This window comes from Dermacentor albipictus, chromosome 6 (assembly GCF_038994185.2).
Source record: "Dermacentor albipictus isolate Rhodes 1998 colony chromosome 6, USDA_Dalb.pri_finalv2, whole genome shotgun sequence".
Classification (NCBI taxonomy): Eukaryota; Metazoa; Arthropoda; class Arachnida; order Ixodida; family Ixodidae; genus Dermacentor; species Dermacentor albipictus.
In genome coordinates this window covers 136,067,244-136,087,543 of record NC_091826.1, presented here as the reverse complement: position 1 = coordinate 136,087,543, position 20,300 = coordinate 136,067,244, and the positions used below count along the sequence as shown (strand labels likewise).

At 47.6% G+C, this 20,300-nt stretch overlaps 1 protein-coding gene across 6 annotated transcripts in view; it reads left to right on the top strand.

Moving 5' to 3' along the window:
* LOC135902242 (DNA-binding protein P3A2-like) overlaps window positions 1-20,300 on the top strand; it is a 206,152-nt gene that overhangs the window by 119,080 nt on the left and 66,772 nt on the right. For 5 of the 6 annotated variants that reach the window (XM_065432216.1, XM_065432217.1, XM_065432213.1 and 2 more), the window contains 2 exons: window positions 3,255-3,434; window positions 8,878-9,036. In XM_065432216.1, the coding sequence (XP_065288288.1) occupies window positions 3,255-3,434; window positions 8,878-9,036 (339 nt within the window). The remainder of the gene's footprint in view (window positions 1-3,254; window positions 3,435-8,877; window positions 9,037-20,300) is intronic. The other variant, XM_065432218.1, reaches the window with a different exon arrangement.

The following is a 20,300-nucleotide window of genomic DNA, read 5'->3' as shown; positions in this document are numbered from 1 at the left end:
GGTCGGCGCTGCGGTGACAGGTAGCAGCCTGGTGACGGCGAACGGGATGGTCGTCGAGGGTTCCACTGAGTGGCGGCGAGGTAGTCGGCGATATCGCGAGGTTGTTCGCCAATTTGTGGTCGCGGCGCGTAAACAACGAACCCTCGGAGTCCCATATCCCGGTATGGGCATCGGCGGTAGATGTGCCCGGCTTCTCCGCAGTGATAGCAAAGCGGACGGTGGTCAAGGGCGCGCCAAACGTCAGTCTTCCTTGGAACGCTGCGTGAGGGGACGGCTTGGCATGCTGGCAGCGGGGGTGGTGGTGGACGACGGAACTGTGTCGTCACTGGGCCCTGGCGTGGACGCGGAGGGGGTACGTGACGGCGGGCTACAGCGGCGTATGTCATCGCTTGCGGCTGAGGTTGCGGCAATTCAGGGGCTACTCCAAGTTGTTGTTAGACCTCCTCACGTACGGCGTTGGCAATCGACGCCACTTGAGGCTGTGATGACGGGAACAGCTTTTGCCGCTCCTCCCGCACGACCACTCGCATAGTCTCGCGCAGGTCGTCGGTGGCCAGTGACTGAACTCCGGCGTAGTTTGTCGAGTTAGAGCGGCGGTTGAATTGCCGGTTCCGCATTTCCAGTGTCTTCTCGATGCTGGTGGCTTCGCGAAGAAACTCCTCGACGGTCTGCGGTGGGCTCCGTACCATGCCGGCGAAAAGTTCCTCCTTTACACCCCACATCAGTAGGCGGACTTTCTTCTCCTCGGACATTTCCGGGTCGGCGTGGCGGAATAGGCGGCTCATTTCTTCGGTAAAAATCGCTGTGGTCTCATTTGGTAGTTGCACCCGGATTTCTAATAGCGCTTGGGCTCGTTCTCGGCATACGACGCTTGCGAGTGTCTGCAGGAAGCCACTTCGGAACAGCTCCCAGGTCGTTAAGGTGGCTTCTCGGTTATCGAACCACGTCCTGGCAGCGTCTTCCAATGCGAAGAAGACATGTCGCAGTTTGTCGTCGCTGTTCCATTTGTTAAAAGCAGCGACCCTCTCGTATGTCTCAAGCCAGCTTTCCGGGTCCTCGAACGTTGAACCACGGAACGTGGGAGGCTCCCTGGGCTGCTGCAGCACGATGGGGGATGCTGGGGCTGCCATTGGGGTGGACTTTGTGGCGATCTTTCTGGTCGTCTCAGGCAAAAGTCCGTGCTCCGGGGGCAGTTGTTGAAGACGGCGGCTTGCTCGATGGTCCGGGACTACGTTGGTGCTGTCTTTGCGTTCCAGGCTTGGAACTCTGCTTGTCGGGGGCGTCCGGTACATGAACCAAAAGCACCTCCACCAGATGTCACGTGGTGGTGACGTTAAGAACACAGTAGCAATACTGTGAATGATAAAACTAACTTTTATTGGGCGAACCTGTGCCCACAAAACAGGCTACACTTATAGCACAACGATAGCGGCGAACACGGTCGGCGATCGTCGAAAATCTGGTCAGCGGGTCAAGCACGTCGGCTTTTATAGATCAGTCGTGGAATGTTCCAGATTAAGCAATGGGACCCGCGTGCCTTCCACAAAGTTCTACACTATTCGCGTCGCGCATACATGCAATCAGATTACACAAGTTGCGGTGAAAGACAGTGGAGGGAACCATCGATAACATTCCAGAAACTTCTTTTACATGCAGGCGCGTCCTGCGCTGCACGATAACATTTGTTCGGCGGCCAAACGTGGTCACCCGATAAAGATAAGTACACGTGTCAATATCATCTGTGTACAGAGTGACAAAGATTCTGAGATTCAAGCAGCCGGAGGTCATCTGCTGCTGCTGCTGCTGCTGCTGAACATGTGGGATGGTGAGCAGAGAAGGATGGTGGATTGATGTGCTCCGTCTTCCTGCGCAAGCACTGAGAAAGGGTGAGGGCAACAATCTCATGGTAATGTAATCAAGCACATGTGAGAAGGCAGGGTGGAGCAGTGTTAGGTGTAATCCGCCACATGTGAGAGGAGCAGCCTTGGCATCATGCACATTGTCTAATCTGAAGTTTCAGAGAAATGTTTGTGTGGAAGACAGACAAAGCATTTGCTCTCATCAACGCTTTCATCAACTATCGACACCCTCCCATGAGTGCTGTGTGCACTGTAAAACTCTTATTAAAAAAGTTGAAAAACCCTTCCGAAAAGCGAACAAACACGCGGGATAGTGAAAAGCTACGGGTAAGGCCATAGAGCAAACATAAAATTGTAACCACGTTGTAGCTCCCGTTGGTCTCGCCTTTTTTGGCGGTGCCATGTTTTGGTTTCGATTGTAAGTCGACCCCCCCGCTTCAGATTCTCAACTTTTAAAAAATGGGGTGACGTACAATCGTGTAAATACGGTATTAAACTGCAAAACTGACCAGTATTCAATACAGCATAACTTCACTACTTCAGCTTCAGAGGGAAAAAAAAAGCACTCGAATGTATTCAGGGCACGTTTGAGCTTTAAAAAAGTATTTTGAAGACCTTCAAATGTGACTGATATGTAGTCAGTGCTGGCATACTAACTTGGTGTTCCTTTTAATAGGAATAGGCCATACCGTACACCTTGATTCCTAGATACCCAAGCTACTAAAAGCTTGCATCGTCCCTGCTATCCAATGACTCCCGAGTACTACGTGCAGCACCGCATTTGCAGAGATGCAGGCCCACCGGAGGTATGCCTTTGCGAGGTCTGTGGTGTTCTCCAGCCACAGGCTGAGCCTGCACACCACACTGCCAGTGTGCCGCTTGAGAAATGTTGTAGAGGCAGCGGCTCAACTTTTTAACTGCATCATCAACATAGGCAATTAGTGGTGTTTCTTTTTTTTTCTTTTAGGATGAGAAGTGCAGGTAATGCTGTAGCTTGCACAGTGGCAGCAAATGCTGCATTACTGACACGTCCTGCGCGCTGCCCGTGTGCCTCCCGTAGGACGGAGATGGGCGACAGTGGTCATAGCGGCAGCCAGCTGTTTGAAAGTGGATGTGCTGCACTTCTTTTTTTTTTGTAAGTTTTCACTTTGTAAAGAATTCCGTCTTGCGTTCGTATGATTTGTGTTTTCCTCTGGCATGAATGGAGAGCACGTAGCAGCAAGGGCCCAATCTGCTGCAAGCCATGCACTTTGGTACATGCATTCTGATATTTGATTCAGTATTCGATTCCAAATCTACTGTTCGGTATTTGCACACCCCTACAGTACTTTGTTACATTGAAGTTAGCCGTATGCCGTATAATGGAGTTGCCTGAACTGCACGATTCCTTGTCAGGTGTTTGGAGCCCACCCGCTGGAGACGGTGGTGCGTGCTTGTCGGGGTGTCCTGGTTGGGGAGCTTGAGGCAGCGCTGGCGCAGCAGGCCCCACCGCAAGCCCAGGACGACCCAACGCTGCATGAGCTGCCTCCACTCGTTGTCGACGGCATTCCCACGCCGGTCGAGAAGATGACTCAGGTGAAAAAAATTACGGTAGAACTCGACTCGCTAGGAATGTCAAGGTTAGTGCAACTTGCATCGGAGCAGTGTGGTGACACGCCATCATGCCACTGCCGAAACACGTCGTGTATGAGGTGTGCATCAGGCTGCACCATCTAGCGCCGCCTTGCATGGTGCATGTCTGAATGTGATGCGGGTTGGGTCTGCGGCCACCATAAAGGAAATTTTTGTGGATCTTTTTTTGTCGTTTAAAAGTGCCACTCTTCATTTTTTTATTTATTTTTTACCCAGTTGCGTGTACCCACTGACCCAAGTAGGTGTCCTAAAGGGGCTCATTAAGGAGCAGCACTCACCCAGTGCCCCACACTCGGACCAGCGGTTGCATTCAAACCTGGTTTCTTCAGCACGGCAGCCCAATGCTCTACCCATTAGACCGTGGACTACCCAGTGTTGGCAGGAAAATGGTTATAGGCATAGATAGAGAAAGGCATAGATGCCAGAAAGTGGCTCAAGTATCCTAAAATATATACTGGCATTAAAAATCAATGCCATTATTCAGTAATGAACTCAGTTGGCCTTGTTTGCATTCCACAAAAGCCTGTACACCACACTCACACAGCACAGGCAAAGTACATGACGCAGTTCTTTTTATGGTTTACCGCCAGTACCGTACTAGCTACCGATAGTACTAGTACCGATAGCTTTTTTTAAATAATCATATGCCAAATTGTAGGGTCGCCTTAGATTTGAGGGTTCTAAAAAGCGCATCATCTTGTAATAAATATGGTGCACCATCTAGAAAAGTAAACACAAGCACTCAACACACTTCTATGTCTCAAGGTCTGGTGGTGTAAACCACAATGGTTACCACTTAATAGCCATTACTTTCATGGCCCAATGATGTTGCACACTAACAAATACAAGTAGAGATGCACACTCTGATGCAGGCTGGAGTTTGGAAACACAATTTTTTTGTGCCAGCAATTTTGCTCACCCTATACCGGTCAAAATTATTGGCCTGTAGTTCAGTGGAGAATAAAAAGCCGAGGAACCACTATAGTCGAACTCTGCTATATCAAACTCGCAAAAAAACGCCTATCAGTTCGATATAAAGCATCATTCGATATAAGCCTGCTAAATAATTGAATGTCATGAAAGCACATATCATTTATAAAATCACTTTATTGATGAAACTAGCTTAGTTTTGCGTGAAATGGTCCTGCATTTTCTTCTTAGGCAATTTCACTGCCTGCAACGCACACCCTTCTCCGCATTGTCTAAGGAGTCGGAGCAGCTGAGGCCGCAACCTTCCGCATTCGTGCAGAAGCATCGGACTAGTGCAAGCACACCAATCACTTCAGAGGATGTGGGTAAAGGACCGTCGTTGCTTTCCTCATTGTGCCCACTTTCACTTGTGGTCGGTACGATGTCGGCAATGTAGTCTTTGTTTTCAGGCTCTCCCGTGGTCGCGACACCATCATTTGCACTCACAAACTCGTCGACCGTTGATTCGTCAACAGCTTTAGGAAATTCTGACAGCTCGCTCTAAAATTTGGCAACACCGGCAATGGCTTCGTCACAGTCATCAGAATTTAGTCATCACCAAGCACGTGGAAGCCAGATGAATTTCGGATGAACCGCTCGTACATTGCCGTGCATATGCTTTGGGCGCCATGGGGACCGGGCCGTGAGTTTGGCCACTTTAGCCCTAATCTCCCCCTTATTCTTCAAGATCGTGCTTAGAGTGCACCTCGGAATCTTGCATGCTGCGGGGGCATCCGACTTCTCACCACATTCGACCCAATTTATGATTTCGAGCTTCGCGACGAAAGGCGAATTCTGCCGCTTCATCACGGCAACACTGCGGGAGAAGGCCCACAAGGTGCAAACACGATAAACCGGAAAAGCAGCCAGACAACTCGCACTTTTGCCATCTCGCACGAAGACAGCACAAGAGCCTCTGATTGGCTGCCTGAGCAAGCGCTGCGGGCGGGCCAGGATAATTTTTTTACAGGGGGATGTCGATGGCTCGTCCAAGGCAGCACGGTCACGGTAGGGAGAGTGGTTGGATGGAGCCGCACTGCCGGGTTTCCCTGCCACCGCGAGGGAAAGCCAACTTCTGGGGGTACTTTTCCGCTGCTTGACGTTCGATATATCGGGAGTCACTGCTATTTTTGTTCAATGTAAGCATAATTTTTGCTATATATGCTCATTATAACTATACCGTGTACAGAAATTGTTCGATATATAGAATAATTCGATGTAAACGGGTTCGATATAGTCGGGTTCGAGTGTAATTCCAAACATTTTGCATTGTTATAACTAAGAAAAAAGCCTCGTATGCAGTCAAATATATTGCAGTACTTTTCAAGAGCAACAAGCTAACCGTTTCCAAAGGTAAACTCACCCAGCACACATATGCAAAAAAGATGGATGATGAGCCCAACTTTTGAAGCGCTTTTGTATTTTTTGAGCCTTCTCAAGGTCAGGCCAGTTACCTCTATTCGGCTGTGTACATTTAATGAACAGAGCCTTGATGCGTTTTGTCTCCGCTCAGAGCTGAAGAGCGAATTGGGGTGACCAAGCAAAAGGTGCAAGTATAGATAGGGAGACCTTAAATATAGTCCCGTGAAATGCAGACAAGCACGGCGTTGTTATACTATGTTTCTGTAAATTTGAGGCTCTACAGTCTAGTGACTGCCGGCATTCGACGAGTTTTCGCATGGCTGGCGCAGGAGTAGAATATGTACTATTTCATGACCGCTGGACCGGAGGGTACAACGTTGTAGCTTGGCAGCATGCCGGTCTACAGTTTGGGTTCACTCAAGTGAGCATGCTGAGCTTGTGCCTTGGCGCTCCAGGTGCCCGTGCGCTGCCACAACTGATAGCCGGGACGTTGTAGGCCAGGTTAATGCACCGAATTATACAGAGGGCAAAATTTCAGTGGTCTTAGCCTCACTGGCATAACATATCCAACTGCGCTGGCCGCTGCTGTTTGGCTTGCTAGAAATGCCAGACTATGTGCTACCTTAGAGCGAACAGGCAACTACCGCCATTTCTAGTAAAGGATGGGAAGTAGCAGAGGCTCGGCGCAAAGTGCTTCTAAGTCACGGCTGGACCGTGGCCATGGTAATGTTTCGCCCATTTTGCTCTGGCAACATCTCATTCCAGCATCGGTTGGCACTGCAACTGCACCATAGCCACATCGTGTTCTCCTGTGTGACAAACGTAGCATGCGATTGCTGCTGACAGCGTTTCTGGCGCAGTGTCGGGGAGTATTTCATTGGTTTACTTCGACGTGTTCAGTGTAGAGACACGTATGGTGTCTCACTCTATTTTTAGGACATGACCCACGTGCACATTGTCAGAAGAATATTGCTTAAGTGATGTTCAGACTGTGCCCCACATTCTCACTTCCATTAGTGATGTGGTTTCTTAGCTTTCTGAGAGCTGTAGGGCTGCTGCAAATAAGGGTGCTTCAACTTGATGTCAAAGCATAACGTTCATCACCAATGTCTGGTGAAGCAGCGCTGGTGAGATCAAACCAATACCAAAGTAGTGTGGCTGTAAATAAAAATTAGCCACTTGCTGCCATGATGGTGGACGGCAGCAAGCTGTCGTGAGAAGTTTGCCACTTATTGAGTGGTCCATTACTGATGGGTCAGAGATCGTGGGCAAGACTGAGAGCTGTAGAAGTGGTGTCTAGGTCCGTGAGCTATCGGCAGACAAATAAGCAAGTGTGCCTGTCCAGTTCAACTGTGCGCTTGCTCGATGAAACAGAGTAAGCTCGTGCGTAGACAAACAGCATTGATCTGCAACAAAATAAAAGACACGGGCAGGCGGAGGTCCGCCAGGATCATGCACTCGAGCTCACATGCGACACCTCCACATCGTAGCATTGAGACATGTGACACATTGGGCCAAAAATTGCAAGTAGGCTGAATCACAACTGTGAACATACGTATGGGAATTAATTTTCTGCATTGTTGGCATTGTAAAAATAAAAAAATGAAAATGTTAAACAACTTTCATTTTTGCATGGAAATGCAGTCGCCGACCGTTTATTAGGACCTCACGGGGACTGCAAAAATGTCCAAATAAACAGGTGTCCGAAAAAGCAGAATAAAAAAAAATGAAATCCTTTATTTCCACGCACTTATTTGGGCGCGGCAGTAGGCTTGAAGAAATCGTGAATGCGCCGTTGCACGCTGTTCCGTTTACGCGCAATCAGATAAGCCTGAATCTCGGAGAGGGTCGTACGGTCACTATAGGCGGCTGAAAGCACAGTCACTGCTTGTACATGCTCCGCATGCGACGGCAGCGTAACACATGGTGCGTCATCTTCCGACTTTCCGACTCAAGAGTCATCATCCGGCGGTGCAGCAGAAACCTGACGAGTGATCTTGCCATTGTCAAGTTCTGCACATGTCAGTGCAGCAGTATCGGCACCTGTGAAACTGTCAAATGAGACAGTGTCCGGAATCGCCATGCAACCACTGCGCAGGTCTCAGCAGAACATTTTCCGTGTCAGTAGGGAGCACATCGGAAGGTGACAAATCCTAGGCCTCCCAGCACCCGCTTGCTGGCATTCCCCAGCGCAGTCTGCGCGGGCACTGTCGGCACCATTAGACAATTGATGCGATGTTTCCGTATGCCGCATTGGATAACCGGAACCTCGGCACAGCACGCAAAGCAAACATCACCACGCCGTCACGCCGACACCAGTCGCACAAACGAAAAAGGTGGCCTACTCGCAGCGTCGTGCACGAAGAAAGAAACAAATCAGCTGCTGGATGGTCTTGACATGGCTTACTAAGCTGTAACCGGAACTGCTCTTGAGCCACTCTATCGAACCGGGCAGAAACAATGATGATGGGCGGGGATTTGCAGTAGCGCCACTTCGTAGAGCAGCAAGGAGGCTCCGTTGAAAACAAAAATGGCATTCAGTAAGTCGAAGCAGTCACCGGTCAGAGTCGGTGCATGGTGCTATCGATCGAGTTGGCTCAAGGAGTGTCCGAAAAATCAGACGAGAGGTTGCAAGTTGTCCGAACTTTCAGCAGTTGTTATACATTATGGTCTATGGGGAGAATGGCGGTGCCACGAAGCAGACCGAATAATCGAGCATGTCCGAATTTTCGGAGTCCGGAAAATCAGTCGGCGACTGTATCTAAATAACAGCACTTTGAAGTTAGGATGTTTACCAACATGAAACCTTTCCTATCTTGGCAAGTAAATGACCTGAATATTTTTTACTTTTCTTTTTTTTTTAGATTTGTCAGCTTGTGATTATTGTGTCAGGGATTTGGGCAACTCTCAAAACAATTTAACTGCCCTTTGGCCTTGTCTGCCCCCCCGAAATGAAAGAAACAAGTGCAGCAGCTGCTGTGCTGGGCTCTCATTGGTGCATTCTAGGCACCTGTGGTGGGTCGCTGTTATAGCCCGGTGTGTGTGGTGTGTGCAGGCACAGCTGCGAGCGTTCATCCCCCTCATGCTCAAGTACTCCACGGGGCGGGGCAAGCCAGGCTGGGGCAAGGAGTCGACCAGACCCCTCTGGTGGCCCAGTGACCTGCCCTGGGCCAATGTCCGCAGCGACGCACGCTCCGAGGAGGACAAACAGAAGGTAGCACAAGTGGAGGCACACTCTTGGATAGGCTTATCTATAAGTGGTAACTCTGAGTCCTGCAGTCCCGAGATCACTGGGAAGGGCAAAAAAGTCTGTGGCGGTCAAAAAGGCACATTATACAGCCAAAATTTAGTTGGCCAAGCCCCTGTGGTTCACAAAGAGTTATTTTTGTACTGCAATTTAAATAATGTGTGTTTTTCAAAACTGAAGTGGAATGGCAGAGTGTTTTGACGTAATAGTTCTGCAGAAGCCCACAAAGTGGAGGGAAGTAATTAATAAAGGGAAAATGAGACATCCACGTGAACGTGGCTAAGTACTACAAAGGAAACCCACACGGGTTCCTCAAAAGAAAAGTTTCGCAGGTGAAGAAAAATTCATCCTGGTCTGGGACTCGAACCCGGGACCACCACCTTTCCCGGGCAACCGCGCTACCATCAGGGCTAACCAGGCAGCTAGCAGATGGCAGGTGAAGTCGAAGTGCTTCCTTTCGAGGAACCCATATGGGTTTTCTTTGTAGCACTTAGCTATGTTTGCCTGGATGTCTCGTTTTCCCTTTATTAATGACAGAATATATTGTAGCAAGTTTCAATTGAATTGAATTAAATTTATTTCGATATTGAAGGGGGAAACCCCAAACTAAAAAGTGAAACTGAATTCACTTGACAGAGGTTCAGACCCCCTTTACAAGGCATACAGTAGGATAAACCAGTGACACTTCCATTTCAAACATAATATGAGCACAAGAAGTGTTAAAAACAAGAACAGCATACATTTCAATATCAAAATTTCAGGCACGGACTACTATTTCACATATTCTCTGTAGGAAAAAAGAAAAAAAAATACAGAGAATCGCAGGGTTGTATGCATGAAATCAAATGCCCATAATAAAATGCATATTAGTTTTCAGACAAGCACATCCACGTAGAACAGATGATATGAATGCGTCATAAAATCGAGCGCAGTGTGTTTTCGCTCCTGCTGTTAACAGCGCAGAATGTAGACAAGAGACAAGACAAGAAGACACCACAAGCGCTGACTTTCAACGTTTATTTTGAAAGAAACACGGCTTCTTATAACCATTGCCCACACGTGTCGCAGTCACGTGATCGCACATCATGTGAAACTACCTACTTGTCTACATTTTGCACTGTTAACAGCAGGATGGAAAACCAACAAGCCCAAGCTGCTATTCTAGTGTTTTTGCTGACAGTTGCGACATCGATCTCTCGTGCATGAATAAAATTTAGAAGTACAGGTGTGCTGTATTGAAGCATTTGTTCTCCATATTTAGTTCGACAAAACGGGACATTTTAATACTCTTTGGTGCGTGTGTTGTATATAGGTGTCCTAGTCTTCAAGTGCTATAACGGCGTTATGATGTCTTCACTAGTATTCATGCTATGTTTACATCGTATGGCCTTACTATATGAATATAAATTACGAACAGGTACTACATTGAGCTGCTTAAAAAGCTGTTTTGTATGTGCATTGAAGGGCACTGCAGCTACGTGTCTAAGGGCTTTTTTCTGAACTACACACAATTTTTGTAAATTGGATGATATAGTTTTGCCCCATACAAGAAAGCAGTAGTTTAAGCTGGGCACAAATAATGCGTTGTAAATCAGTCATTTAATATTGGGTGGTACAAAAAAATGTAATTTAGCCAAAATGCCAACAGTCCTTAGAAGTTTGGTAATAATGTGTTTAATATGCGTGTCCCAGGACGTATGCTTGTGGAAGTACCGTATTTACTCGCATAATGATCACACTTTTTTGTCAGAAAAATTGACACAAAATCAGGGGTGCGATCATTACGTGGGTTAAATTTTCCACGAAAAGAAAAAACTGATTTTTTTCGTCCTGCCTTTGCTGCGGGACACCAAAACAAGAATGGCGGCCGGCAGAGCAAGCTGAGTGCGCCAGACGCGATTTTTTTGTTTTCTTCTCGTAAGCACATTACGTGCATTGAAACTGTTTCTTCCGTATCAGTAATGAATAATATTGTTAATATCGGCAAGTTTGCAGCAAACTTAGTCATGTCCACTTTGAGGGGACAGAAAAGATGGGCACGCTCAACTGCCATTGACATAGATACACATGGCCGACATGCTGTGGAAACTGCGGCATCTGCCTTCACTACTATCCTAATACGGCACGTTTCCGCTAAAGGTGGGTGAATATCTTAGCTGTGTTACAAGCGTTACTTTTAACGTATCAGTGTAAACGTGGCTACTGTCGTTGCTGCTCACAATTTCTTGCCTGCCCACGAGTGCAGATGAGAAAAATCGAAAGGCGCCTTTTTTGTTTTTGTTGACCACAACCATTATAAAGCCTACACATAATAAAGGCAAGTTTGGTTGCAGCTTTTTTTAGTCATGGAAGTGCGGAAAGTGATGAAAGTAATGAAAATGAAATGAGGCATCTACTTAAGAACGTTTGGTGTGTGCAGACTGCTTGGTTTATCTTGAAGAGTCGCTCGTGTAGCATTCGACAGATGTTAAGCGCGATCAGTATTAGCTAGACTTAGCACACAACATATAGCTGCGGCAAGTTCGGGGTGCAATCATTACACGGGAAATAAAAAAAATCGAATTTTGACAACATTGAACAAAATTCAGGGGTGCGATCATTACGCGAGTGCGATCATTATGCGAGTAAATACGGTATATACCAAGTGTTTTGAAAGAGTCAACAACTTCTGAAGGTATTTTTTCAAGCATAAGATTTTCTGTGAGAACTACTCGCAACTGTTTAGTAGTAAAAAGGATTGCTTTAGTTTTGCTTGTATTGATTTTTAATGAATTCATATTACTCCATGTTTGCAGGCCTTGGAGAAAATTATTGATGTTTAACTGAAGTTTTTTAATGTTGTACCCGCATAATAGAAGAGTCGTGTCATCTGCATAGATTATATAAGATGGTCTTTTGCTACTGTTAGTGACATCATTAACATATACAGTCTCCGACCGTCAGGCACGTACCCAGGATTTTTTTTTCAGGGGGGGGCCCACCACCTCCATCATCATCATCATAATCATCATCAGCCTGTTTTATGTCCACTGCAGGACGAAGGCCTCTCCCTGCAATGCGATCTCCAATTACCCCTGTCCTGCGCCAACCGATTCCAACTAGCGCCCGCGAATTTCCTAATTTCATCACTCCGTCTAGTCTATTGTCGTCCTCGATTGCCTTTTCCTTCTCTTGGTAACCATTCTAATGGTCCAACGGTTATCTAACCGGCGCAATACATGACCTGCCCAGCTACATTTTTTCCTCTTGATGTAAATTAGAATATTGTCTATACCCATTCGCTCTCTGATCCAAACCGCTCTTTCTCTCTCTTAACGTTATGCCTAGCAATCTTCGTTCGATCGCTCCTTGCGCGGTCCTTAACTTGCTGTCAAGTCTCTGCCCCATATGTCAGCACTGGCAAAATGCACTGATTGCACACCTTACTTTTCAATAATAATGGTAAGCTTCCAGTCAGGAGCTGGCAATGTATGCCGTATGCGATCCAACCTATTTTTATTCTTCTGTGAATTTCCTTCTCATGATCAGGGTTGCCTGCGATTAATTGACCTAGGCAAACGTGCTCCTTCACAGTCTCTAGTGGCCGACTGGCGATCCTGATCTCTTGTTCCTTTGTTGTTGTTGTTGTAGCCTGTGGCACGTGTGACTCCTACCCACAATGGGGGATTGGCCAAAATGGGTGGATTATTCCAAAATAATATAGAGCATAAATTTCCTAATATCTATGCGAATAGCATTCAATAGAGTTGAATTACCGGCTAAAATAACATCAGGAAGGTGCTGTTGAATGAGGAATGATCAATTTAAAAGTAATAAAAAAATAGAATTTACCAGGGCATTCGTTTAGATTCTGTAAGGAATGTTTGGACAGCGATGCATGCATCCCTGTGGCTGAATCCCAAAGTGGACGCCCCGAAAGAAAGAATTGCAGGTTCTGTCAAGTCCAGGCCAATTCTTCGAAAAAGGTATCTCCAACAATGTTTTTTCTTAAAGGGAAACTGAAACGGTTTTCAATTTCCATGAATCGCTGGGATTGGGAAGAACAGACCTAATAATTTACGGTTCCGAAATTTTTTTCTTCGTTTTGTTAATATAAGGGGCGGAAATCGCTTTCTAAATCACCCCCGCGGACACGCCCCCATCGCTTCCCGGAGCGCTGGGTGAGGTGGTTGCCAGAGGAGAGAACCGGCGAGAGTGACGTCACTGGCGGGGACCGAGCTGCCGGACCGGCGTGCTGGCATGCGCTGGCATGCCTCTTTCCGTCCTGCGCTTTACTGAACGACGCTACGAGAGATTTGCCGCCACCGCCGCTCACGTTTGTTTTGCGATTTTCGTAAACTGTTCTTTCCTTCTGTGCTGCGTGAGTGCCTACAGCCAGGGGCGCCCAACATGCCCTCGTTTTGTGCAGCATTCGGCTGCGCGAACACAGGCGGGTGAGACGATGTGGTGTTTCACAGGTTCCCGAAGGACAAGAAGCTTGCAGCGCAGTGCGGTGAGGAGAGATAAGTTCGTGCCGACGAAATCAACTGTGCTGTGCTCGGACCATTTCCGTGATAGCCGGATAGCCTTACGACAAATGCGGAAACGCATTGTTGCTAGCGTTGCTATACTCCGTTTCATACATCAGGTGCAACGCTGTGGAGGCTTGAGATACTTCTTACAGTGGCTGCGTTCGCGCTTAGAAAAAGTTCGGCGTTTCTTGACCTGATTTTTGAGAAAACTTTTCATATATAAGCTCAGTTCTGAATGGAAAAAAAAAAAAAAGAATTTACCCATAGAAACAATCCGTGTACTTATACGGCTGCTAACACGTTCTTTTAAATCAATTTTCTTTTCGGCATTCTTTAATTGCAGCCCGTCGCGACAGCTTCACGTGCATGCTCGCGCGAGCAAACGCCGCTGGCACGCTGCGAACCATAGACGGAAACGCGCGCAGTAATAAATTTTGGTAACCGGACTTTTTGCATAGCTTCCACAGCGTTGCACCTGAGGTATGAAATTGAATATAGGCTTGCCTAGTGATATTCGACGTACGGTTGCAGTTATCATGTTTACCACACGGTGGTGCTAAAACTGCCTAATATCTTTATGACAACACTAGCATGGGGCGTGCATACCGATTCCTGATCGAGCTACAATCGCAAAGTCATCGAACCATATTCTGAATATTGCACACCTAATCCCTCTGGCCTTCTCTGGATTTGTATGATAAGCAACTTACATAACTGTACCTCGCAGCACTGTATGTGCGCGCTTTGAAACGCGGCACTTATGTTCGCGATCGTGTATCAACGCTGAGAAAACTGAGCCATAATACTAGGGCAAGCTTGGTCATTTCGGGGTTTCACTTTATGCACAACTTCAATGTCATCCGGGATCACAGGCTCATTAACAAGTGTTCCTATCTGGCATAGAACTTTCTTGAGGTCTTCATTTTCCTCTTCATTCACTTCCTTAATCTCGATGTTGCACCTCCGTGGATACTGCTCACTAGCAGTCATTCTTAGATCGTGTTTCTTAAGCTCCGGTTTCATACATGTGCAATTATTGATCAACGATTCATTGGCCTTCCTTAACATTTCGTTCTCCCTTTCAAGAACAGTAATTTTTTTTCGTTATCTGTTCACACGTCGCATAGAGGTGCTTGAGGTTTTTTTCAGTCTCTTAATTCCTTTCTGACATATCGTTCAAGTTTAGATTTGAATTCTTTAAGTTCCTTCTTGAGCTCTTCTCTCAGCTTGTCAATGCAAGGTGACATTATGCAACTTCACAAAAAAGCAAAAAACAGATAACACTTGTTGCCAGCAGCTAGGCAAGAAAAAAAAATCACAAGTGAGAAAAATATAAGGTTGAAGAACAACCAACCTGCGTGGAATCGAAAGTAGACGCTATTTGAATATGTGTCCTTCCTGGTTGCCTCGCTGCTGACAAGTGGTCAGTTCGGGCAAAATCTCTCAAGTTTTATAGCACGCAGGTAGTTCCAGCGCCTGCGCAGCTGAGGTATGTCACGACACACCCCTTTCCAATGATGCAGATGGAGAGGGCACGTGGCTTTGTTCACGCGCTTGCCGAAGTTCCGCAATGCGGTATCGGCAGCGTTGATCCAGCAGCCGGCGCTGACGCCTGGCTATCTGCGTGGAATTGATAGTACCGTCAAACCCCATTGCAACCAACAGCTCATTAATGAACATTTCAGATTAACTAACTTTTAAGAAATCCCATGCCGAGTGCTTATAGTTTCAATGTAAAAATATTTCACTACTACAAACTTAAGAATAACGATCATTTCAGAATAACGATCGTTATTTAATTTCCATGTCATCTTAACAACACCTCAGCACTACGAACTCATATCCCGAAATGCAAGGATTCTTAGATTTCAGTGTGTCCGTCGCGGCAGTCGGAGCTCTAAGCTAGCAGACGACGCAGCGTAAAGAGAGGGCGCTTTGCAACTTGCTTCCCGCAAAAACCTGAGATATGGCGCGGGAGGAGAAAGATGCTGGCGGGGACTTTTTTTTTTTCCTTCTCCATTGCAAAGGCAACGACGCACCAGGTTTTGTGAGTGGAGAGGTGGGGAGCATGGGCTCGTAAAATCTGAGACGGTGCGGCAGAAGGAAAAAAAAAGTTGTAATTAACGCTGAAGTGGGCCTTTTCTTTTTTTCCTGTTGTGGAGGCAACGACGCATCATGTTTTTCTTGCTTGTTTTCTCAGTTGTTCGCGTGCTGTCACCCGTCAGGCCTGTCCAGCTTGTTTTTCTTCTGGTTATATAATTGTGTTAGAAGTGCATGCCGGCGTTCGCATTGTCATGAGCTCAACTACTCTAACCAAGGTGAAGAAGCGAAAGCAGTTTTCTTTGAGCGAGAAAGTAGACATTCTTCGCGAGATAGAAGATGGGAATAAGCAATCTGTCATGGCTAAAGAACATGGAGTGGCACGGTCGATGATCGCCACGATTCTCAAAGATAAAGAGAAAATCTTTAAGCACCAACAAGAATCTCAGCTTACCCCATCAAGGAAGCGGCTGCGGCTCGGCGATTTCCAGAATATTGACGCAGCAGTGCTTACTTGGTTTAAAGACGTGAGAGCACAAAATGTGCCCATGTCAGGCCCAATGCTGCAGGAGAAGGCGCGGCACTTCGCTGCAATTCTTGAGGTCACCGGCTTCGAAGCGTCTTCTGGCTCGCTCCACCGTTTTCGCCAACAAAATGGCGTAATCTGGCAGTCTGTGTCTGGCGAGCAGAAGGCAGCAGATGAAGCAGCAGCAGCCACATGGAGGGAGGAAAGCTTCCACGAAATGGCCAGTCTTACGCAGCAGCTCGTGTTTTTAATGCAGACGAGACGGCCTGCTTCTATCAGCTGCTCCCGCACAAGACAATGCATTTTAAAGGAGAACAGTGCAGAGGCGGCAAAAAGTCGAAGCTTCGCGTCACCGTGCTGTATTGCTGCAATGCAGATGGCACTGAAAAGTTGAAGCCTCTGGTGATTGGGAGGTTTTCGAAGCCACGCTGCATGAAAAATGTAGTGTTGCTGCCGTGCCAGTATAGGGCGAATTAGCATGCCTGGATGACGACCCGCGAGCTCTTTTCCGAGTGGCTGCTGACGGTAAACGAGAAGGTGAGGAAGGAGGGGCGGCACATTTTGATGATTGTGGACAATTGCTCGGCGCACATTGTCAACATACGGCTCACGAATGTGCGTCTCGAGTACCTGCCGCCAAACTGCACATCAGTACTTCAGCGACTGGACCAAGAAATGATAAGGAGCGTGAAGTCGCACTTCCAGAAGCACCTTGTTCAGCGGCTGCTCATTAACCTGCGTCTGCAGCACTCGACAGCCATCAATGTCCGACAGGCTGCGGAAATGCTGACAGGCACATTGGTGGAGCGTTACGTCCACCTCCATCCAAAACTGCTGGAAGAAGGCCGGCCTGATGATCACAGATGGCCAACCAAAAACCGATGAATCGGCAGTGGAGGACAGTTTGAGCAAGCTTTGGAGCAAGGTGGCCGAGCAGCTAGCTGTCGATCCTTCAGTCACATTTGTCGACTATGTCCAGTGTGTCGAGGCGACGTGGACCTCAGCGGAGCTTACCACTGATGACATACTGCAGAGTGTCCACGGCACGGCGACTCAAGATGAGGAATGCAGCGACGCCATGGACGATGACGTTACGCCAGCACCCGAAGACCGGGACGAGTCCGCGTCAGCCACTGATGCGTTGGACTGCTTGCGAAAACTCTGCATATTTATAGCCAAAAGCGGCACAGCAACCGAAGGCGTGCATAAGAATGCGGACGGTCTGGAATCGTTCATGCTGCAGAGTCTGCTGCACCCGTCAGAAGACGATCATGGGCTATTTCAAATAAATGTGCGTTGTCTGACGATCACGTGTGCATTGTGTGAGAAACGAGTTCAAGGAGGTGCCGTTTCCAAGGTAGGACGTTTGCGTTACTGAAATACTATTGTTATGGCTAATTTTTGGGCTTTCACTATAACGACCTTTCAGAATAACGAACATTTTCTTGCGGTCCCGTGAAGTTCGTTATATCGAGATTTCACTGTAGATGCTATTTGAAGATGTGTCCTTCCTGGTTGCCTCGCTGCTGCCAAGTTGTCAGTCTGGGCGAAATCACTCAAGTTTTATAGCACGCAAGTAGTTCCAGCGCCTGCGCAGCTGAAGTATGTCACGACACACCCCTTTCCAACAATACCGACGTTGAGGGCATGTGGCTTTGTTCACGCGCTTGCCGAAGTTCCACGATGCGGTATCGGCAGCGTTGATCCAGCAGCCGGCGCTGACACCAGGCTATCTGCATGGAATCGAAAGTAGATGCTATTTGAAGATGTGTCCTTCCTGGCTGCCTCGCTGCTGCCAAGTCAAGCCTCACTGCTGCCGAGTTTGATGATGCTTGTGTTCAATTTGTCCAAGCTTCGAAATTCATTCCGAGTAAAGCTGCCTTGATGAGCCAGGGACTCCAATGTGTAAATTGCAATATGTACAGCAGTTAAGAAGTCGATGTTTAGTTTGATCAGTGGAAAATGAGTAGAAGTAGATTCGTTTCATACTTTGCAGGCCTTCATTACACCTTGCTTCATTTCAACTTGGAAAAATTATTGCATAATTGGAAGGAATGTAAATACATTACTGTTGAATCAAATGTCACCTAGAATTATAATTTTCTCATTTGAAAATTTTCTCATAATTGCGGCTTTTGAATTGTGGAACAGTGGCCAAGAAATCTATTTTTGAAAATCCCATTGTCAGTTCCTTTAACTCTTTTTCTATCTGATTCTGAAACATCACTGGAAATTACATAGACATGCTCTAAAAAACTATTTGTTGTGCAGTCGAACCCACTTATAATACTAGTTTTAACAATATATCAGCTATAACCATGAGAAGCTGCTGCACTGTCGACTTTTGTATGTTTTTCCATGGTGAATTAACCCGCTTATTACAATGCCCCGACGCGGCATTATCGGTTATAACAATGAAGTCTGGCGTCTAGGTGTCTGAGCCGAAAGATGGTGAAATGCGAAATCCACGAAAAGAAAAAAAAAAAGAGAGAAAATGAGAAATTCAAGCCGCTGCACAATGGGCCGCTGCTCCAACAACCGCCGCGCGCTCATTTTCCAGTTTCGGTTCTCTCCCATCGCCCTTCGACCCCTCCGAACACGAATGGGCTGCACCCATAGCTCTATGCCGCCCCGCCCTCTAAAACACAAATTGACCGCACCAACTACGCCGCAAGCAGATTGCTCGCATGTTGCTCGCTGGCTCCTCATTCAGTGCAAATCTGCTACCAGCTTAATTTCGTTTTTGTTAGTTATGTCGAAGTCGTTCCTGGCCACGCGGTTTCTCAACTTCACTTGACTCGCTGCCGAAACAGAAGATGGCTGATCTGCCTGCTGGTCATCGGCAATGCATGCCATTGCCGCTGAAAAGAAAGCGCACGGCTATAGGTTTGGAAACTTAAGTGCTTCTAACCGATGAGATGATTGTCGCGAACGTGCTTGCATCGGATAGCGACGGTGACGACGGAAGCGATGACGTGGTAGGGCAGGCTGCCTCAACATTGTCCTCACAGGAGGCCCGGCATGATTCAGTCCTTCTGGGGCTTCGTTTTCGCGAGGAACCTTCCGCTGCACTACGTGGCTTTTCTCGTGCAGGATGCTTGTGGCGATCTCTCCTCAGCGTTTCTTCTGGATGTCTCAAGCTGACAGGCTGCCACGGCAGTCTTTTCGCAATTTTTAAAAGGCCCCTTTCCTCACTCACTCACTCACTCACTCACCACTTTGGGTGGGTGGTGTTACGTATTCGACGGCTAGACGCCGAGGGCGGCAGGACGACCGGCCCAGGGAATAGACGACCAACGCAGCGCCAAGAAGACAATCACATTTATTCTGTCAGCGACGCGCTTTTTAAGCGCTAAGCAGCCAATCAGGGAGTGGCAAAATAAAGAACGATATCGTGGCAAGCCTGGCAATCTGATCTGTAGATTGCAACGGGGAGTGCGACCAGCACCGCGAATGTTACAGCTCGGCCAAAGCTACCCTTTTCGGAAGGCGTTCTAGAGGATGACGCTTCTTGAACAACTGAAGGCGGGTACAGGAGGGCAACTAGCTTGTCCAAGCACAGCACTGAAGCGTTCGCAAGATCATATTGTCCTTGCGCTTGGAAAAGCGCGTTGAGGTGCTTGGCGGCAGAGGCGGGCAAGTTGAGCTGGACACCGCAGCAATGGTGGAGAAGGCACCAAGCGTCTTGAGGCTCGAACAACAGGCCCGTATAGAGGGGTTGAGACGTCCAGGAGGAGGTGACGCTCATATTTAGCACTGCTCGCCGAGTGCCGGAAGGCTGCCGAGCACGTAGCGACAGGGGGCCGCAGACCTCTGGGGTAGGGTTCATCCGTCAGCCGGTACGACAGGATCTTAAGAGGCATTCGGAAGAGCGGAAGAAACGCAGTAACAACGTCAGAAGTAACCTCGCGCCCCTGTTTATGAAAGCCCGGCAGTTGAATCCACTGGGAGCAGAACACGCGAAGACGGAACGCGAGAATAAAAAGACTTGCATTTACTTGGCATGCACACGAGAAAAAATAAAGAGAAAGGAAACTAGGGAATGCGGCTAAGGCAGTCAGCATTGGCATGGCGTTTGCCTTTCTTGTGCCGCACTAGAAAATCGAACTGTTGGAGCGCTAGACTCCACCTCATCAAGCGACCATTTTTGTTTG